The sequence below is a fragment of the Lepidochelys kempii genome, chromosome 18, assembly GCF_965140285.1.
Source record: "Lepidochelys kempii isolate rLepKem1 chromosome 18, rLepKem1.hap1, whole genome shotgun sequence".
In the NCBI taxonomy this organism is placed as follows: domain Eukaryota; kingdom Metazoa; phylum Chordata; order Testudines; family Cheloniidae; genus Lepidochelys; species Lepidochelys kempii.
In genome coordinates this window covers 21,099,289-21,123,642 of record NC_136397.1, presented here as the reverse complement: position 1 = coordinate 21,123,642, position 24,354 = coordinate 21,099,289, and the positions used below count along the sequence as shown (strand labels likewise).

At 45.8% G+C, this 24,354-nt stretch overlaps 1 protein-coding gene across 8 annotated transcripts in view; it reads left to right on the top strand.

Annotated features, from left to right (window-relative positions):
* The window catches only part of MEGF6 (multiple EGF like domains 6), a 254,954-nt gene that overhangs the window by 208,112 nt on the left and 22,488 nt on the right, over nt 1–24,354 (top strand). For all 8 annotated transcript variants that reach the window (XM_073316365.2, XM_073316363.2, XM_078849309.1 and 5 more), the window contains 13 exons: nt 1,671–1,793; nt 2,942–3,064; nt 4,347–4,514; nt 5,303–5,434; nt 7,743–7,871; nt 10,629–10,757; nt 11,764–11,898; nt 12,288–12,422; nt 17,872–17,997; nt 20,542–20,673; nt 21,726–21,854; nt 22,298–22,429; nt 23,341–23,469. In XM_073316365.2, coding sequence (XP_073172466.2) covers nt 1,671–1,793; nt 2,942–3,064; nt 4,347–4,514; nt 5,303–5,434; nt 7,743–7,871; nt 10,629–10,757; nt 11,764–11,898; nt 12,288–12,422; nt 17,872–17,997; nt 20,542–20,673; nt 21,726–21,854; nt 22,298–22,429; nt 23,341–23,469 — 1,722 coding nt within the window. The remainder of the gene's footprint in view (nt 1–1,670; nt 1,794–2,941; nt 3,065–4,346; nt 4,515–5,302; nt 5,435–7,742; nt 7,872–10,628; nt 10,758–11,763; nt 11,899–12,287; nt 12,423–17,871; nt 17,998–20,541; nt 20,674–21,725; nt 21,855–22,297; nt 22,430–23,340; nt 23,470–24,354) is intronic.

Genomic DNA, 24,354 nt, shown 5'->3' with positions numbered 1-24,354 from the left:
GTCAATAAACTTAAACAGGTATTTCCTGTGGGGCTGGGTCCAGTGTTTAAACTTAGATAACCTTGGATGTTTCTCAGGTATGGTGAGTATGAACTTGGCTGGGTCAATGCCTAGAGATCTTTCAGATGAATTTCAGAGAAGGGTTAAGAAACCCTATAGGTATTCTGTCAAATCAATCATACGTATGGTGCTGTATGTCCTGAATAGTGCAAGAATGTATGGGATAATGGAAGAAGGTTATCTACTGTCTGTAAAAATGGAAGAGTACAGGGTGGTGACAGATGATAGGGAAATGATTTATGACTGATTCCATATAAAACTTATTTGTGTGGAACTGGAAAGTCCCAGTTATCGCATGACGCAGGAGACAAATCTGGTTCAAATCTGGTTCTGGTGCTGCTGCTTTTCATTTGGGCTCAGGGATCGCCTTCCCTTTCACAACACCATCTGTAATGAACAGATTCACTCTCTTTCTGAAATAAAGCACAATGGACAAGCCATCACCGATTTAGTTGAAAGGAGTACTAGCTCTGCCTCTCGCATAGCTGAGCAAGAGGAAGCTCTCCTAAGAGCAGCTGGAGAAGTAAAAGTATTGTCTCCAGAAACCTCTTGAGAAAGGAACACCTCTCTTACTACAGTGCAAGATAAAAGAGAGGTAATGTGGCAGTTAAACTTGGCTTTGCACAGTAGGCTCATAAATGCCTCACCCAAGTTGTTTGACATAGGCCTGAGTAGTGTTGGTTCTTCCCTGGCAAGTTTTAATCACAAAATAATAATCTTCTGCACTCCCAGGTTTCATCTGGGGATAGCAAAGCCCTTTACCAGGGAACCCCCGGGAAATACGGAGGTTTTCAGCCCATTTCACAGATGGGTAAGCTGAGTTCCATAGAGATTAAGAACCAGACATTTTCCTTTAGACGGAGCTGCAAGTGCTTATCGCTTCTGAAAATCATGATCTAATAAACTTGCTCAAGGTCACAGTGAGTCAGTGACAGGGCTGGAAATAGAACTGAGCAGTTTTCACTCCCTGTCCCTTGTACTTGACCCACTAGACCCCACTCCTTCCCTAGTTCACTTACAATTATGAATATTGCGTCACTTTCCAAGTACAGTCAGATTCACATGTCTTTGAAGGTAAACACCAATGCTTTTTTTAAAAAAAAATCCTACACTGTTTAGGGACCTATGTGAGTAACATGAAGTTCATGAAGATTTCCAACAGATAATCCAGATGGCTAGCTACATCTCTAGAAGAAACGTTGGCTCGGTCTTTCTCATCCTTATCTGTTGCATCCAGGGTTCAGGTTTCCCTGTGTGGCCCACTGCAGCTCATGCTGTTGCACCTAAGAAAGCAGTGCTGCTTTATTTTAGATTGGTATGAAGTTGTCAGCTGTTGCAAAAGGAAGGGAAAATGATGTGCAGATATTATATGTTAAAACATATTTATTGCTGATTTCTAAAATGGCATATCGTTTCTATTACTGATTTGGGATGCAGACCTTTTTCTGTAACCTTTGCACTTTACTTTTAAACAAAATCACAGGCCAGAGAAGGGAGCTCATCAGCCAAATAAGAAATGGAAAGGCCTGGATGGATGCATGTGTCCGCTTTCTGCAAAGCAGAAACTCTCAGATTTGTGCTAACTGATGCTCTTTGTTTTCCGTCTTTAGATATCGATGACTGTGACGCTCGTTCTCATTGCTGTCAGCAGGACTGTTACAATTATCCTGGCGGCTATGAATGTGTTTGCTATGCTGGATACAGGCTCAACACCGATGGTTGTGGGTGTGATGGTAAGCAGCAATGCCTAGCTGGACTGTGGTAGGTGAAAGACGAAAGACATTGGCTCAGCCCCTTTGCATTACAGTATTGTGTTAGTGACAGCTACAGGCATGGCTGTGTTGGTCCTTCCACTAGTCCTGTTATGCCTGGTTTTACAATTACATTGAACTTATTATAAATGTTAAGTCAGATTTAAAGGCTTATTTTTGGTGATTTCTCTTAAGTTTTTTAGTTTGACGAAAGAAGCAAAGAAACACGCAAGCAAGACAGAGATTAGCTCAAGATAGTAGCAGCTAAAGAGCACAGTTTGGATCCAACCCAGAATTTCCCAAAGTTGAAGAGAGTTGGTTTGGTCCCATCTCTTCTAACGATTCATGGAAATGTCATTTTGTATTGCATGTAATTTTGGCTTTGGAGGGACCCACGCAAATGCCAATCTGTTTACAAAAATATAGCTAGGAAGATAATGACTAATGCGAGCTCTGAAGTGAGGTGACATGAAATACTTCCATATGGCCCCAAACAGCTGGCCATTTCTTCTAATTATTTCTCCCAGGGAATGTCAGTTTTTCCATCAGTTCTGTTCTGAGTAGCTCATTTAGCCAGTCAGAATATAATAAGTGGGTGGGATTTTGGGTTTCCATTCCCCGATGATAATCTGTTTTGTCACTAGCATAGCTATCCAGCCCCATTTGATGTTATTAGCTGGAAGATTAAGTTAGTCCAACTGGCCCAGCATACATAGGCTGATTCTTAAAACTGGGGAAACTGATTTTCAAATATTTGTGGTTCACTTGCATGTGTGATCTTTGTTTTATGTAAAAGAAATGTTGGTAGGTTTGCATGGCTGAACAGGACAGAAAATGAGACAAAGTTTGTTTATCCAGAGATATTGGTAGGATAAATTAAAAACTTCAAATGGGAAGGAGAAATGATTCTAATCCATTCTGCGACGTGGTGAAAAGAGTTCTGGAACCTGAAGGCTTCTATCAGACCTGCAGCGTCCCTCGGCCCAACATTGATTTAATTTTAGAAAGTCAGGCAGAAACAGTAATACTCGTTAGTCTCTGAATACTCTGTATGCCTTGGAGTCCCTGACCTATGCTGGACACTTCTCTTATCTGCATATGTATATATAGTCCCATGTATATATTTTTAGATGTGGATGAGTGCTCCTCAAATAACGGTGAGTGTGAACACACATGCCAGAACCTGGTGGGGTCCTTCCAGTGCAGCTGCCAGATTGGATACAAACTGGATGAAGACCGGAGGAGCTGTATTCGTAAGAGACATCTTTTTGTGTGTGTGTATGATTTCCTGTTGAAGATATTTATGTATAAAATCTTCAACAGGAAACAATATCAAGTGAAAACAAGGGTTTCATTTATATATACCCTTTTCCTTCCCTTACACAGTTTTCATTTGGTGTCATTTCCTTGTGCAACTTTGTGTATAATCCAATCATTTTCACTGTAGAGAGGCCAGATCTGAGATCTCCAGAGCAGTCTATGGGGGGTTTTGATGTACATCTTTTGAGGAATGGAAGGCTTGAGTCTAAATCCTCCAGGCTGCTTTGAAAGTATGCTGGGTGGCAGAGCAATGATTTATTAAACCCTTTCTGAACCTTTGCTGGCTTCTTCACAGCTCCATTATTGACACAAACTGCTACTATGAACTGTATTATCATAACTGTATGGAAAACCTCTGCAGCTTACAACAACACAGACAGAACAATTTCCCTGCTTGCACAGAGACTTTGCTCCTGGCAGGGTTGAGATTTTCCAAACAGTCTAGGGGCATTAGGCATACATCTTCCATTAAGCTTGTTCTAGGATGCAGCGGGTTTTCTGATGAATTATGATGATGCAGTTCAAGGGAGCAGCTGAAGCACAGTGGAGAAGCCAGGAAAGGCTGGGAAACAGGCAAACAAACGTAGCTGTGCTGTGTCCCCTAGCATGTGCTCTCGTTTTAAATTGTAACCAGTTTTCACTTCAGCTTCTGAAAGGCATATTTGGATTGGAAATGTCAAGGTAGCTCTGTCGTACTTAGGTTATAAAAACAAAAATAACAAACAAGATAAGAGTCCCTTTGCGGCAGCTTGAGACGGCTGTGGACCTAGGCCTTGAGGACCTAGCTTGTGTGACAGAACAGTTTCCTGGAAAATCAGATCTCTCTGTAAATATAAAATATAAGCCTTTCAAGTAGATTTTTTTTTTGGAGGCAGTCAGATACTCACATGATGGGAATGGTATAAAATTCTAGATTGAGAGAAATAAAAGAATATGGGAATGTGGGAGAAGGAAAGAGACAGGGAATGAATCACAGTCCCCAAAGTGGCCAGGGACAGATGTATGGGTCACTGGAGTAGACTCTATAAAACGCTAAATCAGTACAGAACCACTGACTTTGTCAGATCTTGTTCTCTTTTCCTGCTTTTTATTGCACATTTTTCTGCTCTTTGCTAATCTCTTGTTCATCTCTCGTTTCACTCATCTTTGAATCTCTCCTCTTTGGATTGGTGATTTGGATGGAAACGTTTGGTCTTTCCCCATGGATTTTCCCAGCTCTGGATGACCCCATGGAAGCCCTGGATGGCCAGCGCCCCATCATACGCCCTATTCCTCACGTCGCCATCCTGCGTGATGAGTTCACCCAGCTCTTCGATGAGGAGTATGAGGAGGAGGAAGAAGAGGTGGAAGCAAGAGGAGAGCACACGCTTTCGGAAAAATTTGGTGGGCATTTTGTAGCAAGGGCATGTGGAAAATTCTCTGGTGTCTTTAGCAGTAGCAACACATTTGGAGCAAACGTACATGTCCAAATTTGCACAAGCAGCTCAGTGCACCCACAGAGCTTGTCATGTACGAAGCCTGCATTACGGCACAGGTTGCGGGGGCTGTCATCCATTGAGCACACTCAGGTTGGGTAGCTGAGCACTCAGCTACAGGTTCCGCGTGCAAGTAGTGGCTTGCGGATGGAAAAGTGGTGCCCCTTCGTTTTACAGACACCTTCAGTTGTATTATGCAAACTTGAGCATTCACAGTTGTAAACCAGGGCTCACAACTTGTCTCTTAAGGTCTTAACCTATTTAAAAGCAATATCTTGTCTCGGAGAACTAGTTTGCTGCCAAAACAGAAGAAAATACTCCCCCACACACACACCCTTTCTTCACTTGTGAGTTCGGATTCATATTGTACCTCTCATTAAACACCAAGTGTGAAATCCTGGCTCTGTTTAAGTCAACGTGGGTCTTGTCATTGATTTCAACCGAGCCAGGACGTCACCCCAAACATTCCAGGGTCTTGCTGCTTATGACATGAACTGTCACAATGGGCAGACCATTTCCAGACTCTTATGCATTCCCCACATGTCCCAGACACACCACTGCTCTACACATTACTGGTGCGTTTGCTGGAGATTCAGTGTTCCTGAGTGGTATGGGTTTGGCTGCCCAGCTCAACCCTTCAGCTCGATGAAGCAGCTTTTGGAAAGCCCACTCATCTGCAGCTTCTTTTTCTTCCAGTCTGCTTGGAGGACACCTTTGGTCATGACTGCAGCCTGACATGCGATGATTGCAGAAATGGTGGAACGTGCAATGAGAACCAGACTGGTTGTGACTGTCCGGAGGGCTGGAGTGGAGTCATATGCAATCAGAGTGAGTTAAGTTGGAGAAGGGCAGGACGAGAGGGGTAAGCAAAGGGCAGGCTGGTTTTATAGTGTTTGTGTTCCTTCCAAAAGCCAGTCAAAAAGAAGAGTGAGGTAAGCACAACCCCCCAGCTGGTCTAAATAGCACTAACAACCCCGGCTTTTCTTTGCCCCATTGCCTGCATTTGCAATGTTTGTGTTGGCACAGCATGGTTGTAGTCACCAGACAAAATCCCTAATAAAGTTCTCTACCTCTCGTTACCATATAGATCCCAGAGAGTATGAATCTATAGTTCAAACCTGCAAATGTTTGTATTTAGTGTTGGATCTGAGCTTAGCTCTCAGACTGTGCACACAAACCTATTGGCAGTGAATTAGACATATTACATTCTTTAAGACTAAGAAACTGTTTAAGGCACTAATGGGAGTCGTCCTAATTCCTCCTTCCAACTGAACTTCTGGCTTCAAAGCTGTTGGCAGTTTAAATGAAGGAATATTTTCCCCTGGGGCCTCTTTCCATTTAAACATTATTGGCATTTGATGCCCATTTCAGAGAAAGGGCTGCAGTTAGCTGATATTTGCAATTTCAGTTTGAATTTGATGCCCAAAATCTTGCTTGTCCAACCAGTACTTTCTGGAGTCCTTATTTTGCTTTTTAAATATTTGGAACTGTATTTGCAATGAGTTGAAAGGGAAAGGCAAGGTTCCCTACCCCCTGGCTGGGTTCGTGCTTGTAAATATTAATGGAACTCCATGGCCTGAGGCAAATCTATTTTTTAAGTAAGTAACTTTAGGAAAAATTAACGGTGTGTATTTCAGAAGAGAGTACATAAAAATGAATACATATATTGCCTAAATGGTAATGAAATTGGCATCTGGGTTTCAGGATTTATTTTCTAAAAAAATATTTTGGCATGTACCTTTCAGCAAATAAATGCAAAGCTGAAAAAGTTTGTTTTCCAGGTGTTTTCCATAGTGTACGATATAATGACAGGTGGGGTTGTTGTAGAAAAGAGGAGAAGAAAACATCAGAGGCTTGAATAAGTATCTAAACTGAACCGTATCTCCAAATTTTGTTCAGCTTTCTCTAAATTTCTGTACACTGTGAGGTTTTTATCCATTGAGGTTTTTGGCTCATTCTTACTGCTACCATCATTAATGATGTACACAGAGCTATAGAAGGCAAGATTCCAATCCTGAAGAGTTTACAGTCTAATTCAGACAAATACAATACATAGGATAACAGGCCAAATGCAAGAAGGAAAAAAGAACATAGTCGGCAGTGAGGTCTTAGTCAGAAGGTTGAGTATTAGCTGGCACCAGAGATCAGAAGCACCAGTTGAGAGTACACCTTATCTGCTCATCCTCTGATTTTCCTATGGCCCTGCACCAGCACTAGGATGCATTGGAGTAGAGTGGTGCAGAGCAGGCATGCGAATAGTCCCACTGCACTGTATTGGTTTCAGACATCCCCATGTCCCTTTCTCTGCTTCACTGTCATCCATTTGAATTACTACGATGTCAGGACGTGCTTGCTGCAAGTCAAGCAGGGAAAGGTCTCACTGAGTTTGCTGGAAACCCTTTGGGCTGAGTGTCAGACCTTATTGTAATTAATCTGTCAATCTAGGGCAGTGGTTCTCAAACTGTGGTCGATGGACCAGCAGTGGTTCGCCAGCTCCATTCAGGTGGTCCACAGATATTTCCCTCTAAGGTACACACCTGGGCGGCTGCACATGACAAAATGAAGGGCCACCCATCTAATTAGTGGAGCCGCACAGGTGTGGCTCCACTAATTAGGTGCCTGGACTCTGGAGAAGATGCACATGTAAGGTGAGGTGGTGGCCTTGGGGGGAATAGGGAGTAGGTGGGAGGGAGCAATGGGGTGAGAAGAGGGGGTGGGGGGAATTTGGGACCTGCAGGGCTGCGACGGCCAGAGAAAGAGACGACTTTCCCCAGTTCCAGGGCTGTGGTTGCTGGGGAGACCCCCCTCCTTCCCAGCCCCAACTTGGGGGCTGCTGTGGCGGGGGAGAGAGGGCACATCCGTCACGTTAGAAAGGTTAAGACTACTACTATTAAAATGAGTCGTGTGCTTTTATTTATAGAACAAAAAAAGTTTATTATTAAGGGTTTTTTTTTTTATATAGCTAATGGTACAAACAACATTTGGAAAGAGGTGGTCCGCCAAGACCCTCCGTAATTTTCAAGTGGTCCGCAGAAAAAAAAAGTTTGAGAGCCTCTGATCTAGGGCAATACAAATCAACAAATAGCTGTGACAGTACAATCGCCTTTCTGACCTCTGTCTCTCTGTCCCCTCACAGCCTGTCCCGAAGGCACCTTTGGGAGGAACTGCAGCTTCACCTGCCACTGTAAGAATGGAGGCACGTGTGATCCAGTGACTGGGAAGTGCCGCTGCCCACCTGGGGTCAGTGGAGAACTGTGTGAGGATGGTATGGTCAAGTTCCCAATCTCCTGCTTCATGCAGTAATGAGACTCCCCCTTTTCGCTCCCCTTAGCCCAGTGACATGATGGTGAGGGAGGTGCTTCTGTGCGGGAAGGCTTCATTCTAAGCAGTTAGACAGCAGGCTGATAGAAACACTGGGCCACCCTGTGCTCCTGGTTCTGTAACTGAAGGCACAGTCTGGCCGCACTCACTGTGCCACGCACATTGTGAGTAATGTTTCATGCACAGATTAAGCAGTTTGGGAGCTGGGGTGGGCAGAGCAGAAAGTATCAGCACAGGACAGCGGACCAGGAACTCCCGAGCATCAATATCAGCTCTGACACTGACTCTTTCAGTGACCTCAGGCAAGTCATTTAACCTCTCCACCTCAGCTTCCCCATTTGTAAAATGGGCAATCAGTATCTCTGTGCCCTCACCAATGTGTTGTGATGATTAGTTAATGCTAATAAAGTACTGGAAAAAGGAAAGAATGATATCAGTGCAATACATGTGGAGGAAGGACAGAGGGATCTGTGCATAGGATAGGTGCAGTCTCTCTGCTATTCTGGGCCCTGAATTCTTGCACAAGGTGCTGGGGGTTGTACCTTCCTAATTGTCTTGCTCTCCTCTTTTTACTGTAGAATGTGTTTTAATGAAATTGGGGACAGAGCAAGAGGAAAACAATATTTCTTAACTGCTTACAAACTCCATTCCCAGAGCTAACAGGATAGTTCATTTGCTATTTGAATTGATACTTTATAGTGGAGTGTTTGCTCTAGTGATAAATGGAGATCATAGCCAAGTGTGATGCCCAGGGGTTCACTGTCCACTTGTGGTTCTGTTAAAACTTAGAAGCACTTTACATAGGATGTGCTCTATTGTTCAGTTTATATTCTTTAATCTGTTACCTGACACCTGTATTTTAAGGGCACCTGGCATCTTTTAACCCTTTGCTTGGAACATCACTGTGTGTGAGACTCTGACACATCCCTAGATTCCATCTCACTTGCTGGGTCACGTAGTCTTGTGTTTAAAGAGACTTTTTTTTCCATATGAAAAGGGTGATTGAAAAACCCACTTGCCAGGAATCAGTGTTCTAGGTCACGCCCAAATTCCTGCCCCACGCACCTTGCAGCCCGAGTTTAGCAGATCAGTGACGTCCTCCTTGAGACACAGGGAGCAGTAATGGGCACTGCCTCTTAGCAGATGATTGTCTTGGGGAAAGTTCAGTGGAAGGCAGCCAAAAAAAAAAAAGAAAAAAGGTTCCAAGTCATAAGAAGTAGAAGTGGTGTGGAAAGGTGTCATGGTTGTCGCTGAAGTGGAGGTAGACACTGGAGACATTTGAGAATAGTCGCTTCCCATCTTCTTGCACAAAAGGGATCAGTTGAACTGGGGTAGATATTGATTTATTTTTCACCCTGAAGGGTTAAAATCATGGAGATATAATCTAAAAACGTGAAAACAAGGAGGCAGTAAGAAATTCCATTAAAATGACTTCATTCAAGTGGTTAGGAGCAGACGGAATCCATTGCTGGAGAAGGCAATTGAAGCAGAGTATATCTGAGTTTGAGGCACACCCAGACGTTTTTCCTTAGGAAGGAGGCAGCTGAGGGGCACAGTGAAAAAGCAGGAAGGTGGGGTTAAGATAAACAATAAAGAGCTGGCGAATTGGGCCAGACAGCCTTCCTTCTTCCTAAACTGTATGATGTTGTTATCAGATGGGAGAAGGCTTGTGCTACCTGTACCTCTGATGGTGGGAGTGTTCTGCGGATGCAGTGTATTTGGCATATGCTTCTAATATTAAATTCTTCAGCATTAATAAAAACCTGGCAACTGTTCTATTCCTTTAACAGTTCAAATATGATTGTCAGTTTTCCCAGGGGGTGGCTTAGTGGTCTAAGTGTCAGGTCTGAAAAAGCTAGACTTCCTGGAACTCCATGTTTGGCTGCCAGCAGGATTGACTCAGCCCTTTGTCCTTCCAATGTGGAAACAATGGTGCTGGGTGCACTGGGGAGTATCTTGGATGCATAAAGGGAGGAAGTACCATGTGATTTGCTGGGTGAGGTTCTGTTTAATCTAGGGGGTCATCAGAAATCACAGGGCATTTGTTTCCCACTGGCCTTTATTTCTAACCTGGTGCTTCCCATCTGGTACCCTGGATGCGGCTGCATTTCAGTGCTTCTGTGCATTTCTGGTTGTAAAGCACTTTGGGAGCCTTTGCACTGAAAGGTGTCCCGGAGCTGACAATGGTAATTTGGTGTTTTCTAGTTGTTTGTAGAGGTCTGTCTGTAGAATGGGTTTGTCATCATCCTGTAGCATAGGATGTGTCACACTAGATCAAATCACTCTCTATCAAGTCCAGTATCCCGTCTGTGGTATTTGCTGATTCCTGATGCTTCAGAGAGAGTCCCAACACTCCATAATGCATCTAACCTAATAAACAGCCCTGTACATGAGGTGAGAGATGCAAATCCTTTCTGATCCCCGCAGCCATTGGATAATGCCCAGAAGCATATGATTTGATTACCCCCTTATTGATATCTTATCTCACAGAGAGGCAGACATTATTCTTCATGACAGAATGATCCATTCCGTCTTTCACATCCAGGTGCCCTGTAGGACTGTGATAATTTGTTATCCTATACAGGCAGTGATTTTGCAATGGGGGTGTTCTTGCCAAGTTCCATTATCAGCACCCACTTTGAAAGTGACGTGACACTCCTGTGCTGGGTGTTCTTACCGGAGTACATTTTCCTCTTTCTAGGCTGCCCTAAAGGATTCTTTGGGAAACAATGCAGGAAGAAATGCAACTGTGCCAACAGAGGTCGGTGCCATCGAATTTACGGGGCCTGTTTGTGTGACCCTGGACTTTACGGACGATACTGCCATTTAGGTGAGTCTGGCCAGCCATAGAAGGGTTGGCTGACTGCTGGTGTGCCCCCTGGTGGCTGGGTGTGGTGTAGGTAGCTTTCCTTTTCCATGCCATCGTCTGCTTCTTCTCATGACTTGGCCCTTCAGCCAGGTCACATTTTAGTCCCCAACCATTCCAGGGTAACAATGTCCTTACCCCATCTCTGGGTCCCATGATCCTCATATCCTTCTCTCAGGGCTTTCAGTTATTCTTATCCTCTTATCAGGGGCCTCATGCAGACTCCTTGCTGCTGCCTGCCTGGACTTCTTCCTCTTTCTTTTTCAGGCCATTTCCCCACAACCTCTCTAGCTTCACCCTTTCTCAAGGCTGGGACTAGCAGGGCTCTCCTCTGGAATCCCCCAACAAAATCCCTAACTAAAAGTACAACAAACACACCCAACTTCTTCCCTTCTCGGGCTTGACCTTTCATCCCTCTCTGTTTCGCAGTTGAATGCCTCCCAGGGCTCTCTCCTCGGAAGTCCAGATCCTGCCCTTTTATCAGGGCTCACCACTGCAGCTTGCTCCACCCTGATGGCTGCTCCTTGTCTCTCTTGGTATCCTTTCAGACTTCTGTACTTCAGGGAGAATCCCCCAGGCCAGCTATCTCCCTGGGCCTCCTCCTTGACCCTGCCAGTCTCTCCACTCTCTACAGCCAACGACAGACTGAAACATTCTCTTCCTGCAGCCCCCTTCTAATCTGGTCTTCCTTCCTTTATAGTCATCACCTAGCTTGGCTTCATCTGTAGTTAGGCCTGGTTCCCACCCTCTAGGTGCAGCCAGGTGAGTTAGTTAGCCTCTCAGGCCCACATTAACTTTTTCAAAACCAGGATGAACCCTTTCTAACACCGTTACCTTCTAACACTGTCAGACAGATCTTTCTAAGAGTTCCCTTTGGGCAGGGTCTTTGGAGGGTGATAATGATGCTATTGGTTGTTCTCTGCTGTTTGGTTTCCCAAAGCACTTAATGATGCTTTCCCAACACATCTAGCCTGCCCGAAGTGGGCCTATGGGCCTGGGTGCTCTGAAGAATGCCTGTGTGTGCAGCAGAATACCCAGGAGTGTGACAAGAAGGATGGCTCCTGCAGATGCAAACCTGGTTATCATGGCAAAAGGTGTCAGACAAGTGAGTGGTCAGGTGACATGGGCTGTTTAGGGGAGTATTTCCCTGGGCTTTCCTTTTTTTCCCCCGCTCATTAATTTTACTGGGAAAACAAAGAACCACTAAGATCCTCCCCAAGGACATCCTGTGAATTAGAACAGGAGCAAGCCCAATTTTCAGCCTTGGTCAGCTAACTTAGGGTGTCTAGTTCCACACACATTGGATGCCGGTGGAAACTCCCTGAACTTGTGTCCACAGTCCAGCTAGGTGTGATATATTAGATCAGTGAGGGGTCTGTTAGCGTTCCGCTGCAGGTACCTCAAATCCCTGATACTCAGTTTGGGCAGCGTGTTCTTCCCAGGTCTGTCTGCTAATGCCGAATGCTTTTTCTTTTCAATGTCTGTCATTAACAGAGTGTGACTCTGGCTATTATGGTGGTGGCTGCAAGAACAAATGTAGTTGCCCCTTGGGAGTTTCCTGTGACCATGTGAGCGGAGAGTGTCAGAAAGAGTGTCCCGAGGGTTACCATGGGGAGAACTGCGACCAAGGTAAAAACCGCATGTGGAACTGGGTTGCGGAAGGACAAGTGTTGCACCAGCACAGATTGTGCATGTATCATATTCTACTTTTCAGAAGCTCAGTGAGCTTCGCTGGCAGCTACCTCTGAATGCCGCTGTTCAGCTTGTTATAGTGTATCAAAACCACAGGGGGTTAGGGAGGAGATTTCCCAGGTACTGCAGTAACCAACATGCTCTAAAAACGGAGAGAGAGAATAACTCGGCAGGTGGAGTCCAGATACTTTATGCTTTGCAAGGCTGATTCCTCTCGCTATAGCATGACTACAGTGCTTGGGGTCAATATATGTTCCTCTCTATTCTACTGTTCTAAAGGTTACTTGCCTCAAAGGTTACAAAGGCGTTAATGACACACGTAACAATTTTTAAGCACGCTGTAGATACGGGGTAGATTTTTCGCAAGTGCCTACGTGACTTGGAAACCTAAGTCTCATTGGAAGTACAATATAACTGGCTTCCAAATCAGTGCCAAACTATTTAGAACACCAGTTTTTAATACATCGATATATTTACAGAGGCATTTACAGCACTTTACATTGAGGGTGGCATATTTCATTGTAAAATGCTTATTAGACAAATAAAGGACACAGACTCTGTACAAGGGTTGGTGTGAATGGTTTATTTCTAGGCAGGCAGTTCTTTGAAATGAAGCATTATTAAAGCCGTTCCTGTGTGGCTTCTGGTCTAAATTCTCAAAAGCCACTACTGGTGTCTTTGGGTACTTCCAGTTTTGGATCCCCAGTGTGGGACACTGTAAAGGGACCTGATTTGGCTTCTTTCAGATATTTCAAGTTGGGCATCCACAATCGCAAGTCCCTTTGAAAATGTTGCCTCTATATGTCTGTTCAGTGACTGGGCGCTGTAACGTGGCTAGAGTTTGTCTGTTAGTTCTCCAAGGATGAGCCCTGATTTATTGCCTCTCAAGTTCACTGAAGGGCTTGTGAATTTCAGAAATGAATTGGGACAAAATTCTTCTATGTCCCAACTTCCAGTTCACACATTCCACCTTCTTGTGTACTTCTCCTTGTTAGGCCAAACATCTTTCCAGGGTGCCTGCAGTGTCCTGTGCCAGCTGCTGCCTGTGCAGAGTCTGAACATCTGTAGGGGTCAATTTAAGCTTCCTCTCCCTATAGGAGTGAAGCCAGAAGAAATAAGCTGAAATTGAAATGGCTTTAGATGATAAAAGAACACCCAGGGGCTGTATCAAAGCATTGCAGTTTTTTAAAGTGTGGAGGGAAACATTTTTTAATAATGATTCTTAATCAGAGCAGGAGGAAAAAGCAACACTTTATCCTGCCATTTGGGTGCCTCGGCTTTTGTAGATGAAGATGATATTTAGCAGCATTTTCTTCTTCTTCCTTTGACATCTGTTCTTTTTCAGGCATTCCATCCCTGGCAGAATGGAGTCAGAGTCTCCTTTCTGCGTTTTATTCCATATTAAAGCTTTTTTTGATCTGAAAGAGGAGAAGAAAATCTTATATTTCAGTGGTCTTAAAATTTAACCTGGTGCCCCCATATGATCCTTTTCTCAATGTCCTGCCAGGCAGCCTGGCAACTGGAATACATGACTGAACCTCCCGGCTAACTGCGGTGCAGTGCTCAGACTGTACGAGCTCCCTGGCTTTGTTAGTTCATGGCAGAGGTGCATGTTAGATTTTCTTGCAGTGAATTCTCGTAGATTAATGTAAAAAGACAGTAGAAGAACTGTTGCTGTGAGGTGTAAGGGGATGATTAACCAGGAAACATGACTGCAACAGAACTTGGAAAATTGGACTTTGGTCCAGCCTCCAGTTTGGCCCACGGATCAAAAAGCATCATCCCCTTTTGTGTAGCTGTTTTGTTCTTGGCGCATTTAATTATTGTTATTACGTGTTTCTGACATTGCTGCTTATGGGCCAGCCAAGGAAGGGGCCCCATTGTACTAGGCGCTGTTCAAACCCAGAGTGGCAGACAGACCCTGCCCTGAAGAGCTTTGGTCAGAGTAGACAAGACAGACACAGGTGGGGGAAGGGCTATAACACACCAACAGAGTGACCTGTGTGATTGCAGCATGTCACGTGTTCATTCATCAGTTCTTGGTCCATGGGGATGCCGGGGGGAGGAGTGGCCCCCTCTGGGCCCCATTTTTGTCTCCTCTAACCTTAGTGCCAACTTCTTGGATCTGATAGGAAATATCCAAGTGCTGTCGTCTTCAGACATAGAAAGGAAAAAACCCACAGCATAAAAACACTCGCTGCTGCTCATTGTCCAAATTCTGACTGTGACTACCAAATGTTAGTGTAATTTAGTAGCATGTGCTTATGCTGAATAACAGCACAGAAAATTTAGCCCATTCATTTTATCAGTGAAGGTGAAAGCCGTAGATTTTCACCAAAATATTCCAGTAGAGCAAGTCAAAGGGATTGCTTTTATATCTATTCTACATTCCTGTGAAAAGCCAATGACAGCAAATAATCTATCTCGATCAGCTTGGGCTCTGTGCCTGCAACCCACGCTCTCTGCTGACATGACTACCCTCTTAGCAACAAGCTCTGTGGCTTAATTTTGTGTTTGAATAATAGTGCTGCAAAAAGCGACGGGGGGAAATAAGAGAGACCCCAGAGGCCCCCACCACCACTCTTTTGCCTGTCACTTCAACCAACTCAAACGGATTCTTTTTTCTTTGAGGTTCGTGAAAGTGCTTCTCCTTTTTTCCCTCCAAAAATGTTTTAATTGTCATATGCTTCCTGGTACTATCCAGGTGTATAAGTGGCTCTGCCAAAATACAGCAAGAAAAGTTGTCTGTGTAAGGTTAATTTAGCTCTGACTGTAGGCAGGAGGTGCTCAAAATCTTGTCAGCCCATTCTTGTCAGTTTTCTAGACCAGAAACTTGGGATAAACCCTGTAGCTGAGCACACCTCAAAACTTTGGGATGGTCGCATCCAAACTTTGTAGCTGGCACCCTTTTGTGGTAAAAGTCTGATCTTTGGGTTGCGCATCTGTGCTGGACTGCTGAGCCCTGTGAGGATTGTCCAACACTGTCTCAAAGTTAGATTCATGCTTGTGTCTCCCATCATGGCCAATGTTATGCCCATGGGACTGACCAAATGCTAATGCCACTGATTTTTCTTAGTGATTCTTCCATGCCAATCAGGCATTATTCTCCTGCAGTTCTTGCCCTCTTTCTCTGATATTCTGCCCTCCTTGCCAAATCTACGAGAGTTTCAGGAATCTACCAGAGGAGATGCAGAAAACCTTTGCAAAGTTTGTGCTTCACTACAGGGTTCCTAGCTTCCAATCACCTGGGAAGCAGGGGTCCTTCCTAAGGTCACTGGTGGTCTCAGATCTTCCATATGGCAGAGAACTGTGCTGCCTCTGGAGCCACTGAGCTAGTCCAGAGGTTGGAAATGTCAATCAGGAGATGCTTTTTGAAAGAATAAAGAATGGAGCTAAAGTCCTCAGGGAAGAGTCCTAGGAAATAACACAAATATTTTCATAGAAATAATAGGCTCTTGACTCTTGTTTGGATCTGGAAACTATTAAAGAGCGAAGACAAGCATCTGCCACCCATTAGCAAAGAAGAGAAACATTAGAAAACTCTGCAGTGTTGCTTTAAATCTCTGAACATGTGCGGGGGTTTTTCCCCCTCCATCTTTTGTGAGTGTCAGTGTGTTACAATGCTTAGTCTTATGAAAGGCTGGGGCACGTGTACAAACACATTCCAAGCCTGGAGCTCTCCTCAGAGATTCAAATAGGATTTAAGGATCTTTAACTTTGAGGCACTCGGTCTATGTGGGACTTAATTACTAAAGCAGATCATTCTGCAAAAAACCAAAATCTGGCTTTCCCAAACAAGCCTCGCACAGTGAGCAAAGGAAATGAAAATGTGCGTTCCTCTTGTGCATGATAATTCTCTTGCTCGCTTTGCATTACATTATCCATTGTCGACAGTGCTGACTCATAAAAATTGGACTCTGTAATGTCTGAGAACTTCGGTCTTCGACTTAGAGGTGTGGTTTTGTTTTTTTTTTTGGACTTCGGGTTAGGCAATGATTTGGGAGAGTCGAGGTTTGACTCATTTGAAAATAGTGTTCTGGCGTGCAAGTGTGTGCACATCTGCCCTCTAGTGGACGGGAGGTCAGATGTGCTGAGGTGTTGAAAGCCACTTCTGTAGCTCAAGGGGTGAGGCATGCAGTTATGGAGGGTCTTAGGGCTATTCCTCTTGGCACTTGCATGGGGTTAACTGACGTCAGTGGTGTCTGTTTGTGTGCCAGTGTGCGTCCATTTTACGTGTGACTCAGTATAAGCCTGGGGGCTTCTTGCACGGCATTCGCCTTCCTATCGTATCCTGCAGCGATATCATAATGTTGAATTGAGGCCGTCGCAATCATTTTGATGGCAAGAGACTGATTTGACAAATGAATGGTTGCGACTTCTCCACATATTGTACAGTTGAGGCAGGAAATCCCTGACCCAAACAGAAATATCCTCCTTAATTGCTAAGGGAACACAGGAAAAACTAGCCATGTGAACATCCTTCCCGTCCTCCCTTAGTTTACTGTGTTTTTGGTTTTGGGGGGGAATTCTCCTTTAGCTTCCCTGAGCATTAAGATTTAGCCATAGGTAAATTTGACAGACATTTCATTGGTCGGATTACAGAAACAAGATGCCAGAAAATGGGTCAGTTGTGTTTCAGTACAAGGGAACCACTGACATGAGGTCCTCCGTGGTTCCAGGCCAGGAAGGAATGTGGGCTGGTTTACAGACAATGCCCAGTCTTGGTGGAAATACACTAAAGGTGCTAAAATCTGGCAGCTCCTGCCTGTGGATGAATGTTTGTGCTCTGGGTGTACCTCTAATAAGGACACTTTGCAGGCAGCAAACCATAGGCAGCAGGGGAGGGCGGTTTGGCCTCAAATGGTAGTTACTGAACACATGAGCTTTCCTGTGAAAGGGCAGGTAGCAATAGAGGAGCTCATTTCAAATAGAAAAACTGTGTGGTGCTGTGAAATTTCTGTGCTGCCTCCTTGTCAGGGACCTCTCACTGTGGGCCTGGTGGGTAGGGTGAGGTCTGGAGGGGGGAGGAGGGCATGATGGCTAGGGTGAATGACAGCGTGGCCACACACACACCCCACTAAGACATATTCCCTCTGCAGCATGGAGCGCATCAGCGGCTGTGTCTGGTCCTGTGTTCACGCCACCCTCCCCAGCTCCTCAGCAATATGCAGTGTGGTTATGCTCCTTTCCAGTGGAGGGAGCCATTTCCCCTCTCCACTTCTGACACATGCACCGGGAAACAGCCATAATGTGACCCCACAGAGTCAGGGAAGAGGTATCTCTTTTGTGATGACGTGAGGGATCTGAGCTGTGATTGGCTGAAAGTCTTCTCTTGGAAAATGTGTCATAGTGAAGTGTGATTTCTCCTCCATTATTTTAACTGTAGAGTGCCCAGAAGGGAAGTTTGGGGTTAACTGTTTACAATCCTGTTCCTGTGGCAGCTCCCCCTGCGACCGGCTCACTGGGAAGTGCATCTGTTTGCCGGGTAGAACAGGACTTGACTGTGGCCGAGGTGAGAAGGCAAGAGGTGTGGCTGCGGGTGGTGGGGGGAGAGTTAAACTGTCCATTTGGGGGGTTCTTTTTCTTTTGTTAAAGAGGTTTTACAAACCTCCTGCAAATAGATTGTGAGAAAGTGTAAAAAAAAAAAAAAAAAAGCAGCATTATTCTTGTGTCCAAGACACTGACAATAAAACAAGCTAGTCGAGGTTCATTGTCCAAGCTGAATGACGTGTAAGCAAGTGAGGAATGAAAAGTGAATTGGAGTTTCCAAGTGTTGAAGTCTAAGGAATTTTTCTTTACAGATGGATATTTTCTTTTTTTTATCATCCTCACCATGTCCCTTTAATGTCTGGAAGACCAGAGATCCCTAAATAAAAAAGTTAGCTACAACAGCTGGAAGATATTAGTCATATTGAAATGTCTTAGTTCTAATAGCTTGACTGAGCAATATAAGACACACATGTACGGCACTTAATAGTTCCCCCCAGCCATTGGAGGGTCTTGCTATCACTTTAAGAAGGATGCTTGACTCAGCTTTAGCACTTCTCAGCTTCTTGGCTCCTTTTTGGAACTAAATGCAAATCTTAGGAATGCTGAGCAAGATCTCTGTCTAGCAACCTGAAGAAACCATCTTGCCTGAATGCTGACCACCTGCTTAAAACATTTTCTTACTGAGGAGCAGGTCAGAACTCACTAATTGTAAGATCAAGCAGCAAGAAACACATTGGAAAGTGCTTGGGCTAGCCTAGGTTGCAGAATTATGTGCTTGCATAAAGCAGGCAAGAAAGCAAACCTATCTCAATGCACAGCAAAAGCAAGTGGTTAGCTCTTACAATTTTAGGATGCCATTGTGGGGAGTGCTGAGCACCATCAGTTCCCATTGAACCCAGTGGGAATGGATGGAAAGCAGCATCATGCAGAAGGCATGCAGGATCAGGCCCTTTTTTAGTGCCCGTAAGCGGCTGGCCTGCTTTACCGTGTGTCCCTCACATAGTTGATGCTGGGCTTCAGGTGCACCAGCTGCCTGCACGCAGTCAGTGCGTTGTGAATGTTCAGTTCCTTACTCAGCAGCTGCTTTGGGATGCCTAGAGACTCCAAGTGCTAGGGAAAACTTGGTTCAGCCTATTCGACCTCAGTAACTCTGGCTGGAATTCTGTGTCACTGTAAATCCCCTGGCACTGGATGAATTGTTCTTTCTGAAGCAGTGGCATTTGAGATTCCCAGCAATGTGGCTTTGATGAAGAACTGGTGGGTTAGGGCTTGTGCACACAAACTGTCATTTTTCATCTAGAATATCAGAAGAAAAACAAGCAAAACAGGTGAAGAAAACAAACAGAGCCTGCTAATGCATGGAACAAGCAAAGTGGATTCAGAAAACCAGCTCAGGAATTAATAGCATTTGCTGTGGGGGAGGCAGCATTGCTGAGTTTGTAGAGACAATGTACCTGATTCCACTCCCGGTATGGAACGGTGCAGCAGAGAGAACGTTTTGGCTGGTAAGGGAAGAAGATTCCAGACAGACAGGAGTAGTGCAGGATGATGGCATTCGTAGAGACTCCGTTGTCATAAAGATAACTGGCCCCAAGAGCTGGGATGCGTGTAGTCTGTCCCCCAGCTCCACACTGAAAGAAAGGAAATTCAGATCACGAGAGCACAAGCCTCACTTAAGTCATAAAGAAACAATAAAATAAACCTGTCTCTTTAGTTCTTTTTAAATAGCTTTGTGGCATGGTTCCCAGGGCTTGCAGGCACCCCAGGGCTGTAATATTTGAAAGAATGCTCTGGAATCAAAGAAACAGATTTCCCAGCTCGTTCCCATTTACATTGACGTTGTTCAAACTCCTGGAAAGATTGCCTGGTGGGCGAAGAAAAGGCTTGTTAAGTTTAACTGTGTGACTTCAGTGCTGCCTTTCTAATGTCATTAACTTCCCTCCCTTTTCTGGAGTAGGACCCAGGGATCCAGGTAGTAAGGAAAAAAGCTTAATTTAAAGTAAATAACAATAAAACTCCCTGGAGAATGTAAACCGGGTGAATACTCTCTCTGAAAGCATTTGAATGAGGGTGGGGTTCTGTCCAGGAATGTGGGCTGGTGGATGAGAGATGGGGGTCGGGGGGTGGGGGGGAAACAGATTTGAAAACTCGTTAGTGGTTTTTGGGGCATCTTTTGTTCGTGGCATTTGCTTTTCCTGTCCCCAGGCCCTGATGTGAGGAGCAGCAGTAACAGCAAGGGTGAGAAAGGTGTAGAGTGGGCAGCATGGTGGTCTTCAGCCATTTCCTAGTGGACGGGTGTCCGCATTGCGGTTGGTACTAATTGCCACCGTATTAGTATTCTCAGCAGAATGGGTTCCATCCCCAGGGGTGGCCTCTCCAAGGCGGGATTGCATGCACTGGCTGCACAGAAGCTTGCCCTCTCCCTGCCCTTACTACACCAGCTCTGTGGAGAAAGGGAGCGTGTTATCCTCCAGGGCTCTGGAGCTGGCGTCTTTCCCCAGCACTAGCTGCCTTTTGGAATAATGAGTGGAGATTCCTCTGGCATCCATCTCTGTCTGTGCTTCAGCTTGCCCCGATGGCCGCTGGGGAGTGGGCTGCCAGGAGATCTGCCTGGAGTGTGAGAACGACGCCAGCTGTGACCCGGCCACGGGTGCCTGCCTGTGTCCACCTGGGTACATTGGCAGTCGCTGCCAGGAGGGTAAGTGGGGACATTTAAGGCTGGATTTGTTCCATCTCAGTGAATGCGCGTGGGTGGTGATCACTAGGATTCCTACAGGTGTGGCCTGGACTATCCTACTTATTGATCTGAGCCTGTGGTTATCTGTCACCACTGAGCTAAAGAAGAAACAGCGCTTAGCATTTTACATCCTGGAGTGCCGGGCGTTAGCTGGTGTCCTTGCAGCTCCTACGAGCTACCACGGGTCCCTTTTGTAGGGACTATGTCTACGCTAGGAGGACTATACCAGCGTCGCTGCAGTGCCGTAACCCCATAGTGGAGGTGCAGCCTACAGCAACAGAAGGGATTTTTCTGTTGGTGTAGGAACACCGCCTCCCCAAGTGATGGTAGCTTCTGTCGACAGAGTTGGGGGTGAGGTTGGCATAGCTACGTCAGCCAGGGCTGTGCATTTCTCACACCCCTAACTGTAGGGGTGCTGGAACCATTTTTACAGTGGGGGAGCGGAGAGCCATTGACCCAAAGTGCAAACCCCGTATACGATGGAAACCATTTCAAGCTGGGGGTGCAGCAGCACCCTCCCCCACCGCACCCTTAGTTCCAACACCTGTGCCTGACTGATGTCACTATGTTGACCTAAATTTTAAACGTAGCCTATGCCTGGGAAACCAAGGTACCAAGAAGTTGTGCAGCTGGCCCAGAGTCACACAGTGAGTCAGTTCCTGGGGCCCGGTGCTCTGCTCAGACAATCCCTCTGTGGTCTGGCAGTGGTATGGAGCTAAAGTCTAGCTGCTTGCAGGTAAGTGGCTTAATCCTCCTCCTTGTCTGATGTATGGAAGGAAGCAGTAATGCCAGAAGGAATGCAGCTCCTCAGGGCAGGTTCCTGGACCTGGTCAGCCCAGGCGGGAGCATCAGGCAAGCAGGGTTTTTAAAGCATGTGGCTGGGCCAATCTTGATGGCCCTGCACTAGAGCCATGCTGGAAATCAGGGTGTGTAACACCACACGCTGCCTGTCAAAAATGTAACTACTGCACCGTTTGCAGCAGTTTGCTCTTAATATCTCTCTTCCCTTGCAGTGTGTCCAGCTGGCTGGTTTGGGCCAGGCTGCCAGATGAGATGTAGCTGTGGGAATGATGGATATTGTCACCCGGTGACAGGGAAATGTAGCTGTGCCCCTGGCTGGACTGGGGATAACTGCAGGAGAGGTACAGCACTCTTCGTGTGCCATGGACACTGTGTGGAGGGCACCTCTCAGTGTATGTTCGCTTTCATGTGTCTCTGTTCTGTCTGTGCAACTGTCTGTCACAGCCCCTCTGCCTACCTGCCCTCCCTCTCTCCTTCCGTGTCCTTTGTGGGGATTCAAGCTGCACAAAGGACCCTGTACAAAATGCAGTGGTACCCTGTGTTACCTTATCCCCTAGTATCAGAGGGATAACCTTGTTCGTCTGTATCCACAAAAACAACGAGGAGTTGCATCTGAAGAAGTGGGGGTTTTTTACCCACGAAAGCTTAGGCCCAAATAAGCCGTGCCCATTGATGGAAGCCACATGCATCCAGAGGAGAGAAGAAAAGCCCCTTCTCCCCCATGTCCTTGCCCAGCTGAGCAAAGGGCACTGCCATTCACGGCGTGGTCTCTCCTCTGTTTCAGCCTGTGACGCTGGCCACTGGGGCCCAGATTGTGCTAACACTTGCAACTGCAGCAACAGTGACGGAAGTTGCAATATGAGGACAGGACAGTGCGTTTGTGAAGCCGGCTCTACGGGACTCCGTTGTGATCAGAGTGAGTGTTGTCGGCAGGCTGGTCTAGCCCTTGGGTTCCAGGCTGGAGCGCTCAGCCAAGCTGAACTCTATTAGCTTTTATGGTAGGAAAAGATGCTAGCCTGGCAGCCCTGCTGAGTGAAGCCCTCTGCTTATCCACAACGGTTAAAGCACAGGTAGAAGCAGGGCCAGCTTCCCCCATGATGGCACATCTGTTGGGGTGGGGCTCGTTCTTTTCCCAGGCCTGGTCTCTTTGCTGATGCGGTAGAACACGAGAGTTACGAACTGACCGGTTAACCACTCCCCTCATTTGGAACCAGAAGTATGCGATCAGGCAGCAGCCGAGACCAAAAGAAAAAAGCAAATACTGTACAGTGCTCTGTTAAATGTAAACGGCTACAAAAAAACGGGGGGAGAAAGTTTAAAAAAAAAAGATTTGACAAGGTGTCACGGAGTCACCGGCTGATGCTCTGGAGCTACTCCATACGAAGCCAGTCAGGACTCTAAGGTACGAAACTGATTCTGGGCTTGTTTCATTTAAATGAAGATGGTTAAAAGCAGCATTTTTCTTCTGCATAGTAAAGTTTCAGAGCTGTATTAAATCAATGTTCAATTGTGAACTTTTGAAAGAACAACCCTAACGTTTTGTTCAGAGTTATGAACAGCCTCCATTCCCGAGGCGTTCGTATGAGGTTCTACTGTATTACCAATGAGTGCCAGCTGTGATTGGTGTTTTGGTGACATGGATCTGTTCCCTAAGTCCTGGAGCAGAGACCACCAGTCCACTGCAAACAACCAGCCATCAGATAGCGCTGCTTTCATTCACTGCTGCCCTCACTCGGCAGGGTCTGAACCAGCGGCCTCATGTAGCCTCGTAAATGACCCTGATTGGAAGGACACTCTTGTCAACGTTGGTTGCCTTGTATTTGCTAGAGTGTCCTGAAGGATGGTTTGGGCTAAGCTGCCGACACCGGTGTCAGTGTCACAACGGAGCTGTCTGTGACCACGTCAGTGGGGCGTGCACTTGCAGCCCTGGCTGGAGCGGGACATTCTGTGAGCGTGGTGAGTACGCTGGTTTTGCTCCTTAAGGAGAGCTAAGGAACCTGTCATGTCTAATGAAGTCTCCATGTCACTGGGAATTGTGCAGGACCTCCTACTGGAAGTGTTGGCAAGAAGCACCCAGCAGAGCTGTGGGGACTATTGCACTGTCCCAGGCTGGTCCCAAAGTTTAATTCTGGAAATAACAGGTTCATACAAACAAGTGAATGATGGTGCATGTAAACAAGGAGCCTCCCTGTTTGCACATGCATGTGGGTATGTTCTGGCAGCATGAAGGCTATCTGATTTTTGCATGGTGCATGCATTTGAAAAGGGTAGCTCTGCACTTCCTGTTTCCCACTAAGATTGAAAGAGCCAACAAAAGTCTTCTCTCACCTTATCTCCAACCTGGTCAGATGCAAGGAACACCAATCTCACAGCAAGGTATCCCACTCCACGCGGGTTGGGTACTTTGTCAAAGGTCCCATTTTTGGGGTATTTATCCAAATCAAGCTGATGAACGTTTGGAGAGTCCCATCTTCAGCTGTAAGTGCCTTGGGGCAGGGACCATCTTTGTCATTATGTGCTTGTCCAATGAGTTCCCCATCCTTGATTAGGGTCTTTAGGCTACCTCAATACTAATAGCCCATTACTGGTCCAAAGCTTCTAATTATGGTGGCTAAACCCCACAGCCTTAACATCCATCAATGTATTTGTAAAACAATTCACTAACCAAAAGCATCTGCAGTTTTGAACAATCCTCTGAGATTTGCCAAAGATTCAGACTGACACTAACATGTTTGTCTGCTCCCAAGGGAGATCACTGAAGAAGCAGATAATCCCCACGCACCACTTTTTCTCTTAGTCACAAACCTGGGCCAGTTTTGCTTTTCCAGCATGTCCCTAGTT